Source organism: Papio anubis, chromosome 12 (assembly GCF_008728515.1).
Source record: "Papio anubis isolate 15944 chromosome 12, Panubis1.0, whole genome shotgun sequence".
Classification (NCBI taxonomy): Eukaryota; Metazoa; Chordata; class Mammalia; order Primates; family Cercopithecidae; genus Papio; species Papio anubis.
In genome coordinates, this window is record NC_044987.1 from 87,349,338 (window position 1) to 87,366,293 (window position 16,956).

The 16,956-nt window shown below is 32.0% G+C and overlaps 1 protein-coding gene across 4 annotated transcripts in view; it reads right to left on the bottom strand.

Moving 5' to 3' along the window:
• Positions 1-463: 463 nt before the first annotated feature.
• Positions 464-16,956, bottom strand: part of KIF18A (kinesin family member 18A) — an 86,340-nt gene continuing 69,847 nt past the window's right edge. For 3 of the 4 annotated variants that reach the window (XM_021925937.2, XM_021925938.2, XM_021925939.2), the window contains exons 14-17: positions 12,434-12,878; positions 11,602-11,709; positions 3,345-3,454; positions 843-1,126 (exon numbers count right to left, since the gene is read on the bottom strand). In XM_021925937.2, the coding sequence (XP_021781629.1) occupies positions 1,044-1,126; positions 3,345-3,454; positions 11,602-11,709; positions 12,434-12,878 (746 nt within the window). In that variant the 3' untranslated portion in view covers positions 843-1,043. Of the gene's footprint in view, positions 1,127-3,344; positions 3,455-11,601; positions 11,710-12,433; positions 12,879-16,956 lie in introns of all 4 variants that reach the window. The other variant, XM_021925936.2, reaches the window with a different exon arrangement.

Consider the following 16,956-nt stretch of genomic DNA (forward strand, 5'->3'; position numbering starts at 1 on the left):
AGTGGTAGGTGAGCGCTCCCATTGTTGGCATTACTGCCTGAGCTCTGCCACGTATCAGATCAGAAGCGGCGTTACATTCTCATGAGTGTGACCCCTGTTGTGAACTGTGCATGTGAGGGATCTAAGTTGTACACTTCCTGTGAGAATGTAATGCCTGATGATCTGTGACTGTCTCCTATTACCCCAAGATGGTACCGTTTAGTTGCAAGAAAACAAGCTCAGGGCTCCCAGTGATTCTACATTATGGTGAGTTGTGTAATTATTTAATAATATATATAATATATAATGTAATAATAATAGAAACAAAGTGCACAATAAATGTAAAGTGCTTGAATCATCCTGAAACCATCCCCCGACTCTCAGTCTGTGGTTTTGTCTTCCACAAAACTGGTCCCTGGTGCCAAAAAGATTGGGGACCATTGGTTTAGAGTATGTAAGGGGTAGTAATGAGACAAGAAAATGAAACACTTTAAAATCTACATCTTTAATATATCAAGTAGCAAGAACAATATTTTATTTGTGATGACTACTTAAATAATATTTACAACGATTTTATGGGCACATATATCGACACTCGTACATTATTTTTGAAAAGGAAAGTCATATATATGATTAAAACAATGCATTGAAACATAATAGCGAGCCAAATACATCTTGGGCCATAATTTTACCACTTCTAATTCTTATTTTCAAAAAATAATGAAGATAATTTAACTCACTACCATTTACTAAAATGTCCTAGTCAACTTGTTGTAGCATAGTAAAACTAAGCTGCCACCATGGTAACTTACACTCAGGGATTTTAAAAGGCAATAAATATTTAAAAAACTTAAAAGACAACCTTTTCTTTTGGAGTTTTATTTTTTTAGAATACAAAAGAAGAAAACAAAGAGTTTCATTTTTCTGCTTGCTGAAAGTATTTGGGTAAACTTAGCTTTAAGATGGGTCTTCCTTCAAAGATTTTAAATATATTTTTGAAAGGGTACTGATACACTTTGAAAAGCAGATTTGATCAACTTCATTTTGCTTGGTTTTGAAGTGATTTATCTTAGATTTCCTTTTGAAATATTTCTTCCAAATTTTCTAACCAAGCTTGGATTTACTTTACAGATGTTTCTTTTATGTTCTAGAGAAGAAATAAAAAGATGCATAAATACGGCATAAGTATCATTCAAAAAGTTTTCATCATTCAACTTATAAAAATCATAACCATAGAAAGAAAAATTTACTCTTGAAATTCATAGTTGTTAGTTAACATAATTTAAAATACTACAACAACAACAAAGAGACATTAATATCTTTGGTTTTTAAAATCGGTTCAAATTCATATTGCAAACTGAAGTTTCAGTGAGTGTGTGCACATACACAGACATCAGGTGAAGTCATTGAATTAATTACTATGTTCACCTTCTTTCTTTCTGACTAATAAAAGACCATTTCTACAAGCATTTCTTCCTTTCTTTGCTGTATCACCATTTTTTTCTCATTCCTTGGATTATTTCCCCAGGGATTTAAACTTCCATACTTTTTCAATTTAAAATTATCATTTGTATCTAGTACTTCCTAAAGGGCTGATCTTAATCCTGTAGCTCTTCCCTACTGCCACCTCTCAAGTATGTTCTATTTATGCCCATTCTTCTGGTTCTTCATTAGCTTTCCCCATCATTTTCTACTCAACAAAGTGTTGTTACAACAAGGTGCCATTGACTATTTTCAGGATCAGTTTAATTGCTTATCCACTTTCTGGGCCACATTAGCTTTGAGTTTTAGATGGACATATTTGCTTAACACTGTGTTTCTTATTTCTCTAATTGCTCAGTTAACAGGAGTTGCCTTTTTCCCTACTGATGGTCGTATGTTTCTTTATTTGTACATTGGTACATTGTTTGTTAGAAAACTTGGCTTAATACGTTCTAAGGAAGGCAGTCTCAATTCTCACTTTTTTCTGCTGTGCATTTGGGCATTTTCACTTGAACATTATAATGTATATAAAATATCTTTCCTTACAAACGAATACCTCTTTGGCAAGCATTGTGGTTTAGTATCATCTCCCACTTTTTTTTTTTCCCTGTAGTTGATATTTTTACTCACTTCTCTTTATACATGAGATATTTGATGCATTTGTATCTTCAGATAATAAGCATATTAGAAAAATCCAATTTCTATGATTTGAGAGTTTTTATAAATTTATTATTTGGCTGTAGAATTATGATTCTTGAAGAACTTTTTCAGAAGATCAATGGGGCAGTACACATCTACACTAACTACAGATACACATTTTTAAGCATTATTAAGTACAACATGTCAAACCAAATAATCAAGGCAAATTTTATACTTTACTACCTTACTGTCTGATGTTTCAATTTGCTGTCTGATGTTTCAATTTCCATTGAACTTAAGGTAAACACTGGCTACTACAGGAAGCAAGCATTTACCAATACAGGTTGACAAAGTTACTGAGGAATTTTATATTACTCTAATCTAAGGACATTGACAGAAAAAAGTAACAATAGCTTTATTGTTATTCTTAGAAACATTGTATCATGAGACACCTTTAAATTGCATCTGCTATAATTATAAGTTCCTACGGAGAACAATGAAACTATGTCTTACTGCTCTCTGTATTCATTACAAGACATGGTAAATGCCTAGTAAATAAATAGTTTCTGAATGAAGTCTTAGGAACTGTAGTATCAGAGAGACAGAAGTCTAGATGCTGGGGCCTGGAAACTGGCTGGCATGATATATACCACTAGTTTAACTGAAGTGGTTTTGTTATCATGAACTCATGTCACTCCCATATGTGGTTGATGGAATGTAGTATCTTTCAAACTGATGGGAAAGATCCATCAGTATCTTTTCCAACTTGCCAATGGGAGTTACAATATGAGTATAACTAGATATAGACTGGAATATGTGTAGTAGTTATACATTGAGTTAGAGGCCAAATTATTCAAAATATTACGCTAAGAGAAAAATTTAACGTGGGTATAGTTTATCTGTAAAATATACTTAATTAGTAACATTAAATAATACATTTAGCCAATTACTTCAATTATTATGAGGCAGTAGGGATAACTAAAAGGGTGTATAATGTAGAGCTGTAAGATCTGGTTCTTGAGTTTTGGTTCCTCCAATATAGTATCTGTGTGATCTTGGGTAAATGCTTTTTGTGTTTTAAAGTTTCCTTATCTATAACATGTGGATAATCATACTTGTTCTACCATATAGTAAAGGTGATGAATAAAGGGAGATTCTTACGAAAACACAATAAAAAACGTAAAGTACTATAAGTGTGTTACATAGTCATACCATTAAATATCAAATTAAAAGGTGAGACATACCCATTGTTGGTTTGTTTTCTTGTAAGTGCTTATCGCTTGAATTATCTTGTCGAACACGTTTGGCAAATCCAGAATTTATGTCTGCAGTTAACGAAGTGTTTGATGTAGAACTTGAGGGGAAAAGTCTTTAATTTAGTTAAGCATTTTTTTTTTATCTCTCAAAGTTCTAATACACATTCTACATGCAACAGTAATTAAAGAAATAAAACACAAAAATATTAAGTTGTGAAATATCACAGAAGTGGAGGTAGTAAATACATTTTTGGCCCACAGAGAAATTTCGCTGTGCGTGATTTTAAATTGGATATTTAATATATTTATTCAAATTGAATGTTATGACTGTAGATGTATGTTACAATTCTGTAGCAGAATATTCCAGGGTGCTTTGCTGGCAGATAAGCAAGCACTCAAGCACTATTATTCAAAATGTAGAGATCAGTAGCACATAGTCACAAGAGGTAAAAAACAAAAAACAAAAAACAAAAACAAAAACAAAACCTAAGCTCATGTTACAAATTTGGACCAAGAACCCTAATCTGAAAGGTATAAACAAGTGAGATTGTTTGAAAAACTTTGTTTTAAAATGGAAGCAGGGTAACAGAATAAAAATCTCTAATTATTATAATCACAGAAACTGAAATAAAAAGAATGACCTGTTTTCATTTGCTCTAGCTTCAAAAATTTAATCAGTCTTACACTGCTGATGGTTCAAATTTCTTACTCAATTTGAGTTGACATATTACTAAACACCCATTATGGCCTTGTGTTACAGGATATACAAATAAATAAGGCACAAAAATTCCTGTCCTAAAGCTTATAGAATAGACATACAGTGGAGATGAGAAAAAAATAAGATAAATACCTGAAATAATATAAGGTAAAGCAAAACAAAAATACAGTGCCAAGGTTTTCATAATACAAGGAACTATAGATTCTTGAGTGTAGAGTAAGAAAGAATAATGGAAAATTTTATGGATGCAATGAGTTTGATCTGGGCCCTGAAAAACAGCAATACTTCCTAGTCCTAAGGTGGATCAATTTTTAACAGGTAGGATTGGGCTTTGGGTGGAAAAAGAACAACCTTCCACACTGATTCAAACAACCTAAGTTGAGGGAAATTCTGACTAATAAACATACTATATAGTAACCTTATCATCAGGGGGGATATCTTCTAAGATTGCCCGTGGATGCCTGCAACCGAGGATAGTACCAAACAGGATATATACTATGTATTCTCCTACACATATCTATGATAAAGTTTAAATTATAAATTAGGCACAGTAAGAGATTAACAATAATAAAATAGAGCAATTATAACAATACATTTAATAAGGCTATGTGAATGTGGTCTCTCTCTCTCTTAAAATATCTTATTGTACTACAATCGCCTATTTTTGAACTGCAGTTGACCATGGGTAACTGAAACCACAGAAAGCAAAACTTGAATAAGGGGTGACTACTCAGTGGAAGTAATGAAAAATACACAGTTTAAGAAGGTAAAATCACAAATTTGTATGCACAAATAATATATCAACTACAGTAGCCCCACTTCCTAAATGGTGATAAATTACTATGATTCTGTTTTGAATATTAAACATGCTTTTTTGTACAAATCAGCTGTCCAAGGCAGAAATTCTTTTTTGATCATTTGGTGATTTTATTTTTTCAAATATAAAGATCAATGTTATTAGTTACTTTTGATAAAACATTGTTTTTTCTTAAATTTATCCCAAAGTTGTCTTTATTATTTCACAGTACGATTATTCACTTTGGCTAGTTCCAGGACCCTACTTTTTACTCATAGCATGTTCTTTCTTGAAAATTAGGCTTTTGAATAAAGCTATTTGATTAGAACTCATATTTCTAGAAATAAAATCCAACCCTAATAAATTGCGTATTTATATAAAAGTAAAATATACCCAAACATTTTTACGATTTAAATAGTCCATTGATGAAATGTTTAACATTTATGTTTTAGGTCATAAACTACAAAGACTTAAAACTGATATGAGTGCAAATTCAAATTATGTTAAAGACTATACTGAGAAATCCAAAGACACTTCCAGTTGTGTGCAAAATATATTGCCATAACTATAAATAAAGTGAAGAACTAACCTTTTGCTCCCTTATATAGGTAGAATGTTTCTACTCAATTAACATAATACCTCTTATACTATTTTGTCTGAAATAATTTCTAGCTGAAGTAATTAGACATCTTTCAAAACAAAATAAAAATGTATGGCAAGTACGAAACTGCTATGGGGTGCTTAAAAGATTGTGGAACAAACAAGAAACCAATTAACCAAATAAATACAAAACAAACAATCCAAAACTCTGATTAATATAATTGAGAAGTAAAAGCTAACATTATGTATGTATTATATTTAAATATTTGATAGGCTAATCAATTTAGTAAAATAGTCTGCTACAGAAATATTACATAAATTGTTAAGATTAAAAATCTAATATTCTCAATTATTTAAAAAAATCTTTTGGGTAGGTTTTGGAATATCCAGTGCTTTCAAACTCTAATGCTATTTTATGCAAAATAAATGAAATACATATATAGAGAGCTTCCCCTTCTTTATTTTTAAAACTGTATTAGAAAAATACACAACTAAATATGTATATAAAGCTGCTAAATGGAAAATACCACAGTTTATTACTCTGAAGCTCATGTAACTTTAATTGGGGAAAAGGAAGATTAAAAAAAGTAATTATGTACATTTCTAGCATTAATCTCTTTTAACCTTAGTTAATGGCAGGATCTAATTACTGGTACCAGAGGGAATGTAATATAACAATTAATAGGCTATAAGAAATCAAGTTACTTTCTTTACATGTCCTTTAATATTATTTCACAATATTAGTTGTTCATGTGGAAGCCCTTTAACTTATCTAAAATCACTCCAAAGACACAATTCACATACCTGGACATTTCCTGAAAAACCATTTGATTTTATAATAGCTAAGTTCACATTTAAAAATTATTCTTATCTATAAACATTTGTGACATCTAAGTAAACACAACATACTACCAGTGAAGGACAAGAAAACTCACTAAAACTAATTAATGGAACAAATGACAAAACTGACATTATGCAAATTAGTGATAAAAGTAGACAAAACAGATGATTGTGGTTAGCTAGGCTCACTCATAAAGTGACTGACTTCTGTATATAAACCAGACTAATTGTATAAATCAAATTTGTACCTTAGCAAATACAAAATTTTAAATGTCATAGATGAGACATTTAGGAAAAAATCCATAAATTTTAAATTTACACATTCCAAGTCTCTGTTATACTTTGTTTAGGAGGGACGAAGACAGATATTAAATTCACTTATGAGAAGATACTCTGTGTAGCACAAATAAGTAGGTTACTTGTAAATTCGTTTCCTGTTGCTTAAATAACAGGCTCCTGGTGGAAAATACATTTAAAAAGAGTCATTTTAAGGTCTTCTATAAACTTTTCTCCCCATGATCACATAAAGAAAAAGAGGTAGAGGAAGTCAGATCCATTTTATATTTATTCAGTATATTTTGTCATTGCATTCAATTTATAGTATATAAAGAATGTATCATGAACTTCTAGTCATATAACTCAATATATTTATGATTTTTCCTTATCTTTTTTAGTTGTTTTACTACTATATACCTAGGTATGTTTCTCTTTATATTAATCCTGCTTTTGGTTTGCAGTGCTTCTCAAATCCATGGTTTAGTGTCTTGTTAGTTTTGAATAAGTATTAGCCATCATCTCAAATATTATTTTTCCCTATTCTTTCTCTCATTCCCTTCTGAGACACAAAATACATACGTTCTAGCCTTTTAAAAATTGTGTCCCATGTCTCTTTCACTTCTTCCCATATTTTTTATCATTCTGCATATCAGTTTGGATATTTTCCTACCAGTCTGTTTTTCAGAAAAAATTCCAAAACCTGAACAGATGAATAACAAGTAACAAAATCGAAGTCATAATAAAAAGTCTCCCAGCAAAGAAAAGCTTGGAATTTGATGGCTTCACTGCTGATTTTTACCAAACATTTAAAAAAGAACCAATACCAATCTTACTCAAACCATTCTGAAAAACAGAGGCAGAAGGAATACTTCCGAAATCATTATATGAGGCCAGTATTACTCTGATACCAGAACCAGAAAAGGACACATCAAAATAAGAAAACTCCAGCCAATATCCCTGATGAACACACGCAAAAATCTTTATCAAAATACTAGCAAACTGAATCCAATAACAAACCCCAAAAAATCATTCATTACGGCCAAGTGGGATTTATGCTAGGGATGCAAGATGGTTCAACATAACCATCTTACAAATTAACCAATGTGATACATCATATCAATAGAATGAAGAACAAAAACCATATGATCATTTCAGTTGATGCTGAAAAAGCATTTGATAAAATCCAGCATCCCTTTATGATAAAAACTCTAAAAAAACTGAGTATAGAAGGAACATATCTCAACACAATAAAAGCCATACATGACAGACCCACAGCTAGTACTATTCTGAATGCAGAAAATCTGAAATCCTTTTCTCTAAGTTGTGGAACATGACAAGGATGCCCACTTTCACCAGTATTTATTATTGAACATAGTACTGGAAGTCCTAAGTAGAGCTATCAGACAAGAGAAAGAAAAGAAACAAAGAACATCCAAATTGGAAATGAAGAAGTAAAATTATCCTTGTGTACAGATGACATGATCTTATCATATATTTGGAAAAACCTAGACTCCACCAAAAAACTATGCGAACTGAGAAACAAATTCAGTAGAGTTGCAAAATACAAAATCAATACAGAAAAACCAGTAGCATTTCTACAAACAAACAGTGAAATAATTTGAAAAAAAAAGTAATCCCTTTTACAAAAGCTAAAAATAAAATAGGAGTTAACCAAAGAAGTAAAAGATCTCTATAATGAAATATAATGAAAACTATAAAAACATTGATGTAAAAAAATTAAAGAGGATACAAAAAAATAAAAAAATATTCTATGTTCATGGATTGGAAGAATCAATATTGTTAAAATGTCCATACTACTCACAGTGGTCTACAGAATCAATGCAATCCCTATCAAAATACCAATGACATTCTTCACAGAAATAGAAAAAACAATCCTAAAATTTATATGGAACCACAAAAGATCCAGAATAGCCAAAGCTATCCTGAGCAAAAAGATTAAAACTGGAGGAATCACATTATCTAACTTCAAATTACACGACAGAGCTATAGTAACCAAAACAACACAGGATTGGCATAAAACCAGACATATAGATCAGTGGAACAGAATAGAGAGCCCCAAAATAAATCCATACATTTACAATAAACTCATTTTTGACAAAGTTGCCAAGAACATACATTGGGGGAAAGACAGTCTCTTCAATAAACAGTGCTGGAAAAACTGTTTATCCATATGCAGAAGAATGAAGCTAGATCCCTATCTCTTGCAATATACAGAAATCAAATCAAAATGGATAAAAACTTAAATCTAAGACCTCAAACTATGAAACTGCTAAAAAAAAAACCACTGGGGAAACTCTCTAGGACACTGGACTGGACAAAGATTTCTTGAGTAACACCCCACACAGGCAACCAAAGCAACAATGGATAAATGGGATCACATCAAGTTAAAAAGCTTCTGTAAAGCAAAAGAAACAATCAATAAAGTGAAGAGACAACTCACAGAATGAGAGAAAATATCTGCAAACCATCTATCCGACAAGGGATTAATAACCATAATATATAAGGAGCTCAAACAACTCTAGGAAAAAAATCTAATAAACTGATTTTTAAAATGGGCAAAATAAAAAAAAATTTATTTCTCAAAATAAGACATAGAAATGGCAAACAAGCATATGAAAAGGTAACTCAGTATCACTGATCATTAGAAAAATGTAAATCGAAACTACAATGAGATATCATCTCACCCCAATTAAAATTTTTTTTTTTTTTTTTTTTTCCCAAAAGACAGGCAACAACAAACACTGGCGAGGATGTGGAGAAAAGGGAACACTTGTATACTGTTTGTGGGGATGTAAATTAGTACAACTACTATAAAGAAAAGTTTGAAGATTCCTCGAAAAACTAAAAATAGTGCCATCATATGATCCAGCAATCCCCCTGCTAGATATATATACTAAAATGAAAGGAAATCAGTATATTGAAAAGATATAAACACTACCATGTTTATTGCAACACTATGCATAATAGCCAAGATTTGGAAGCAACCTAAGTGCCAATCAACAGATGAATAGACAAAGAAAATATGGTACGTATACACAATGGAGTACCATTCAGCCATGAAACAAGAATGAGACCCTGTCATTTGCAACAACGTGGATGGAACTGACAGTAATTATGTTAAGTGAAATAAGCCAGGTACAGAAAGACAAAACTTGGCATGTTCTCACTTATTTTGGGGAGCTAAAAATTAAACAAATTGAACTCATGGAGACAGAAAGTAGAATGATGGTTACCAGAGGCTGGGAAGGGTTTTTCGGGAGATTGGGGAGGATGGTTAATGGGGGGATGTTTAATCTAAATATAATGAATAAGACGTAGTGTTTGATAGCACAACAGGGTAACTACAGTCAACAATAATGTACTGTACATTTAAAAAATAATTAAGAGTATGATTAGATTGTTTATAACACAAACGATAAATGGATGGATACTCCATTTACACTGATGTGGTTATTACACATTGTATGCTTGTATCAAAATATCCCATGCACCCCATAATATATACACCCACTACATACCCACAAAATAAAAAATAAAAAACAAATCTATCTTTCAGTTCACTAATACTCTCTTCTGCTGTACCTAATCTGCTGAATTGATTTATTGAGTTCTTTATCTCAGTAAATTCTGTATTTTCAGTTCTAGAATATCCATTTGATTAATTTTAATAGAATCTGGTTCTTTGGGAAAGTATTTGAAACCAATACAGTTAAAATTTTTGAATTCCTATCTGATAATCCCAATATCTGCCTCATGTATGAATCACTGCTCCTATGATGCTTTTTTCTCTTAATTTTTAGTCATTTGGTTCTGTTTCCTGGCATACTTTGTAATTTTTGTTTAAGTGCCAAACACTGATATATTAAAAAAAAAAAAAAAACTATAGAGGCTCCAGATGGTATATTCTTCCAGAGGTAATTTAATTTTCCTGTGGCAAGGAGAGCAAAGATAAATCACCTTGATCCAATCAAGAATTGAGCTGGTCTAAGGTCTGTTTCAGACTTTCAAGAACTGGCCTATTTCTGGGCTGCCCTACTCCTAGTGAACTACCCTTCAGGGATCTCAAATAAAATCCTGATGCGTTTAACAGGGCCTTTTCTTCATGGTGATCCCTGAACTCCAATTTTTCTGTGAAAGCCTCATAAGAACATCAACACTCTGCTTAATACTTTAGCCTCTTAGCAGCTACTTTCAGCTTGGTGTCTTAGCCTCTCATTCCACAAAGTTGAGTACTTGGCGAATACCTTGAGGACAAAAACTGTACAGAATAATTTTGATTCCATAGTTTAGTAAGACAGCTAATAGCTCTAAGTTTCCATTTTCTGTTTGGCCTCTATGTCTTATGCCATAAAGTGGCAAATGCTAAATAAAAAACAGAGGCAGAGAAAGTCTGGCTATCTATAGCATATTTCCCTTTTCTCTGGGATCTTAGGCTCTCAATCCTGGCTACAATGGTTATTCTCCATTGCCTTCAAGCAGCTGTTGGTTCTATTTTATGCACTTTTTACAACTGTTCTTGATGGATGGGGTGGTCTGATACAAGCTATACTGTCTTAGGCAGAAATAAAAGTCTCTTCACTCATTGTATTTTAATCATATATCATAATCCATTAAAATAACATAATTCTATGATGTAAGAAATTTGGTAATGTTTAAAAAGGATAATGAAATAAGTAAAAATAACCAAATAAGTAAAAACTGTCACCCCAGAAAAGTTAAAATTAAGTATTTTTGGCAGCTAGAAAACTTTTCAATTTATTTTTAAAACTCTGAAATAGGAAATATTTTATATAAATATCAAGTGAAATACTTGAGTTTTTCAAGATCTCCCTTTGATAATATAAATCCAGTACCCCATTCAGAGCAATTTACCCTAAGTATGCTTAAACATGAATTGAGAGTCTAATTACAAAAAATAAAAAAGCAATAGAAAATAACATATAAAGATTAACTTACATAATTACAGAACCAAACCAGTTTATGTTTAATCATACCTTGTTAATTTCCGTTTCCTTTTGGCAGCAGTAGTCATTGCCATGTAGGATGGCACCATGCTTGGTATAGGCATAGAATGCTTAGTTGAGAATGAAGAAGGGTCAAGCCTGTATATTAAATAGTGACAAATAAAAAATAATAATTTTGATTTAAACTATGAAGAGAAAAGGAAGTAAACGTGTCCATAATTAGAAAACCATTTGGTATTAATATAGAAAGAAAAACATTCTGCTGTACTGTAAAGATTCCCTTGCTAGCCCTGGGGTATTCTTTTCTCTTTATAACATAGGTAAAGTTGCTATCGAGAGATTTCTGCATTCCCAATGGCATAGAAGAGTGACGGTATTTTTCTTTCCATATTTAGATTGGGTATGATTATGCAGATAAAGTGAGAAAGATATGTTTGCTTGGATGACACACATTCAACCATACTTTAGGGGTATGACCATTTCAGAGTAAATAGAGGTTTGGTAAACATCAATAGAAAGTGTGGAATTTCCTTCAGTGAAAATATTAATGATTAATAAACATGATAATTCTCCAGCAATAGCTTGTATAATCCAACTTCAGAGTAAGAAGAACAAACTAAACATATCTTAAGGTCTTTCCTAGACTAAAGAGGGTCAACTGACTTAAGATATCAAATTTAAGACTTTAAAATATTTTGTTAGTGAATTAATATTCAGAGAGAAAGACAATTAAAATTTAATGAAAGTAAAACAGATTGTTTTATAATCAAAATGGCACACTTGGTTTATGAAATAAACCTCAACTAATAGTTGAAAGTCTATTTAAAAAAAAAAAGAATTGGCAAATATTATTTTTTTGTACCGTTGTAAAATGTCTTTGTTATCATTTGGTAGTGATTCTTGTTTGGGTAATTTACACTTCAAGCTCTTGATGTCTTCACATATAGTAAATGTAGAGTCCAAGTCCTCCTGTCCACATTCTTTTCTTCTGTTATGAGGGATAGCTACTTCACACATTTTCTGAGAATTATCACTGTTTATATTTGAGCTGATAGCCTGAAAACTTGTAGTAAACGATGATGGTTTTATTAAGGTTACTGTAGACGGATTTTGAAAAGTTTTTCTACAGTCTTCTGGTGTATACACAATAGGCTGAAGTTCTTTGCTAAGAGAATCATTGAGTTGCACACTTTGAGATGGTGGAGACTTTAGAGTATGCTGTCCTTTCAAGGGAGATGGCATTAGTTTTCTCCGAGTTCTTTTTTGTGTGGGAGTCTTAACCAGATTAGATCCACTTGAAGATGAGCCTATTCAAAAAAATTAAAGACACTCAATAATGTTTCCTAGTTTTTTTTTTTTTTTTTTAAATTACCCCCATTACTTTTAAAATGAACAAACTTGAATAATAAGGTATTTTTATGCCAATTGATAAAAATCTGAAAAATATAAGTTGGAAAGGAAAATATAACAGTTTACTGCTAAAAACTTTAAATAAACTCATTATAAAGAAATTCTATAACAGCAAATGAATACATTGCTAATATCAATATTAATTTTTAGGTATAGCTTTCTTGAGATATTAGGTAATTTGGAAACAAATTACTAATCAATTCCAAGAAAATTCACAATTTCTAGCTTTCACGTTTGATTTGCGTTTAAGATGAAAACAGTATTAAACTTTTATAGGCACAGAGGTTAACACTTGTTCCATTGTAAAATATTACCAGTTTATTACTTTTGTTTTGTTTTTTAGATTTGCGCGTACATGTGTAGGTTTGTTACATGAGTATACTTGGTGATGCTAGGGTTTGGGTGTCAGTGATCAGTTTATTACTAATTGAGTGGAAGTCTAGTTTAAATGAACAAGAATGGCAATAACCAGTAAAATTCTGGGTGAATGAAAGCATTGTTTCTGTTACAGTGTCAGGTATACACAGTTGACCCTAGGTAGCTGCAGATTTTGCATCTGTGGATTCAACTCACCAGAGACTGAAAATATTCACAAAACAAACAAACAAATAAACCAAAATAATAAACAATAAAAAAATACAGTATAACAACCATTTAATGGCATTTTTATTGTACTAGGCATTATAAGTAATCTAGAGATGATTTAAAGTACACAGAAGGATAAGTGTAGGCTATATACTATGCCATTTTATGTAAGGGACTTGGGTATCCATGGATTTTGGTATCTGGGAGGGTTCCTGGAATCAACTTGCCTGTCCCCAGGATATTGAGATAAAAACTGTAGTCAATTAAGCATTCTAGTTAACTATTTGTCTCCTATATCATACATAACTCAGAGGTTTGCAAAAACAAGATTTAATACTAAAGATAAATGAAATAATTCAAAGAGTTCAGAGTACTTTCACTCTCATCACTCTGGTGAAGTCAGTCTCCCAAATGTCAAAAGGTCACCAACTCTGATGATCTTTCTCAGCCTTATCTGACAACTCCTGTAGCTTTTCACAATTATATCTGTACTATTCTAACATCTGTGTTGTTATTCTTCTTCCATCCAGTAAGTGTACACATTTCCCTAAGGAGCTGTACTTGACCCTCTAGGTGTCTTGTTCTATACTGTTTCTCATATTTCTAATTATCCTTTTACCATTTACCTTCTCTGTCACCTGGGTTCCAAATTACTACATTTTTTTTTTAACCTTTTCCTTTTCCCTTGATTTCCCAATCTCTACCAATTCTGTCTTTTTTCTCCTTATAGTTAAAACATAATTCTGTTCATATTATCCTTCTTATTAAAGACTTTTTAGTAATCTTTAAATAGAAACAAAATATGCTGATATTTTTAGTTGGGGAATTCTTGGTCCTTGGTCCAAAATTAAGAAACAAATTGTTTCATTAGAACTTATTACCCCACAATACTAGATTTAATATTTAATGCTTAACATTTAAAAACACAAACATCTGGCAAACACCTTTTATCAATGCCCCAAATAATGACATATGTAACAATACACGTGATCAACTTCAGTGTGATTATCTTATATTTTTCAATTAACTTTTTTCTACTTTACCTACTCTATTCTGGTGAACTTCATGGTGTCTGACATGGAATACCTTTGCTTGGAGTGTACTGTCAATGGAAGAAACTATAATGTGTATTTCCATTCATGTTGTCTAATCATGAAGTAAAATTCCCAGTTGATCTTTACTATACTATATAATACTAACTTAAAGAACATTCAAAGCAGAATAAGATAAGTGTTACGCATTTCAATAAAGCTATTCAAACTTTCAACCAAGTTAGAAAATACACTTAAAGCAATCAGCAACAGTACATGCACTATTCTTATTATATTAGTTGACAACATGTTCTGCTATGGCTAGGTTGACAATTACCCTCTAGGAAACAAAATTTAAAAACAGAAGAAAAATATGATCCCTGTTCTACTAAGGAATTTTACTTTTCTGAGAACTAGATAAATGAGATCCAGATCTTAAAATAATTTTCCACTCCCTTTAACATGACATTTGTCAAATTTTCCATTACCAGATATTTTTATACTAATGCTGCAGTGTAAAGACAGTTACTTTTCTCCACTGTGCTGCTACCACCAATTTGGTGGCTATTAATAGCTGGAAGATTAACTTCTTTTCCCATGAGAGGCAGCAGGGGTATAGAGGATAGAAAACTACATGGAGGGTAGAGGACTGAACTGGGAGTTAGGAGACTTGGATTCTATTTCTGGCTCCACCAACAGCTCACCGAGTGACCTTGGGCAAATCACTTAAGCAGTGTGGGCATTAATATCCCCTAGAAAAAAGAGGATATTACCTTTTTATATACGGATAGGATTATACAATAAGGGTTCAAAGAAAGGCTCTAGAAATGCAAATATGTTTCAACTGTTAATATTACATTTTTTACAGGGAAAGTTGTAATTTACTTTCCAATCATCAAAAACTAACTTACTGTTATCTCTAAAACATATATTTCAAACAGTGCTTCACTTTCAGTTTATAAGATAGCCGGTTTATCAAGGCTGATGAATAATATAAACCACAGGTATTATTGAAACAGGTATGTATGTTATTTGCAAATGCAGACCTTATAATAACATTTTAAACTTTAAGACACAATGGAACATGAAATCTCAAGGGACAAGAATTATACAGAGTCATTATTTTTTTAAAGACATACTTAGAAGGTATAATCTCTGGGAGTGGCAACTGTGCAAATTCCCATGATGGTGGACCACATTTTCCCTACTGCTAGTAAAGAGTGATAAAAATCACAGTCTTCCGGTAGAACACTGAAGAAATATCCACGTGTCCTCTGGGATAATCTAAGCATACACCCGACATTAAATTTAGTATGATCAGACCGACTAACAATTTGTTAGTAAAAGGAATAGTGGTGTTACAATGATATATCTTTAGCTATAATCCTGCTCTTCTGGCAGAATATAAGCTGAAGGAATAGCATGGAGATGTGGTAGTTAATGTGGATTTACATACAAGTGTTTTACTGGGCCTAGAAGAAGAGATGCTACAGACACACAGCATGTATATGATATAAATCTAAAGAGTTCTTTTCATTCTCCTTAAGTTCAGATAAAATAAAAGGGCAGAAGGCAGATGGTCATTTCAGAACTACTTAGGCTGATTAGTTGCTTAGAAAGCTTCAGGAGCTAACCAGAGCAAAAACAAAATTTAAAGATTTAAATAAAAATTTAAGTCAACCTTCTGTAACTATAAACATAAAAGGATAATGACCCCAGTTAATGAAAGCTAAAAGAATAAACAACTAAATTTTACTTTGAATCCAAGTTTTAGAATATATAAATACAATTACATAATAAATAAATAATTATTATCCTTTAGCTAAGTTAGGTAATGAAGAACTTTATGTGGGTATGGCAACTGGAGAGGGTTGAGTTGGGGGATCAGAAAGTTTAATACGCTATAAGAGCTCTTGGATATGTTAGGTCTATGTCTATAAAAGAGATCTGCTGTACTTTTCCATTAGAGGAAAAGGGTGTACAGTAAATTTCCAGAAGAGCAGGCATGGGACAGTTGTAGTTTCCCCTGATTCAGCCCTGATTAGAAAACACTATCTAACAATATTCCATAATTCTTGTGCTTATAGAGTAGAAGTGATAAGAAGGAACTTGGAGGCAGATTATAATTCCTTTAGAAAGGCCCCATAAAATGAGAAAATGAATCACAAAGTTGCAGGCTGTGCCTTGCAGAACAAGAGACCATATAGATGATGATACTCAATAAAATACCCTAGCAATGTGGGTGCTACACAGAAGGGAACAGGAAATTAAAAATGCATTGTTATAAGGCACGCTCTTGCAAACTGGAATAGGGAAGACTGGCAGTCACTTGGAAAGACATCTCTCTAGGGTCTATTTA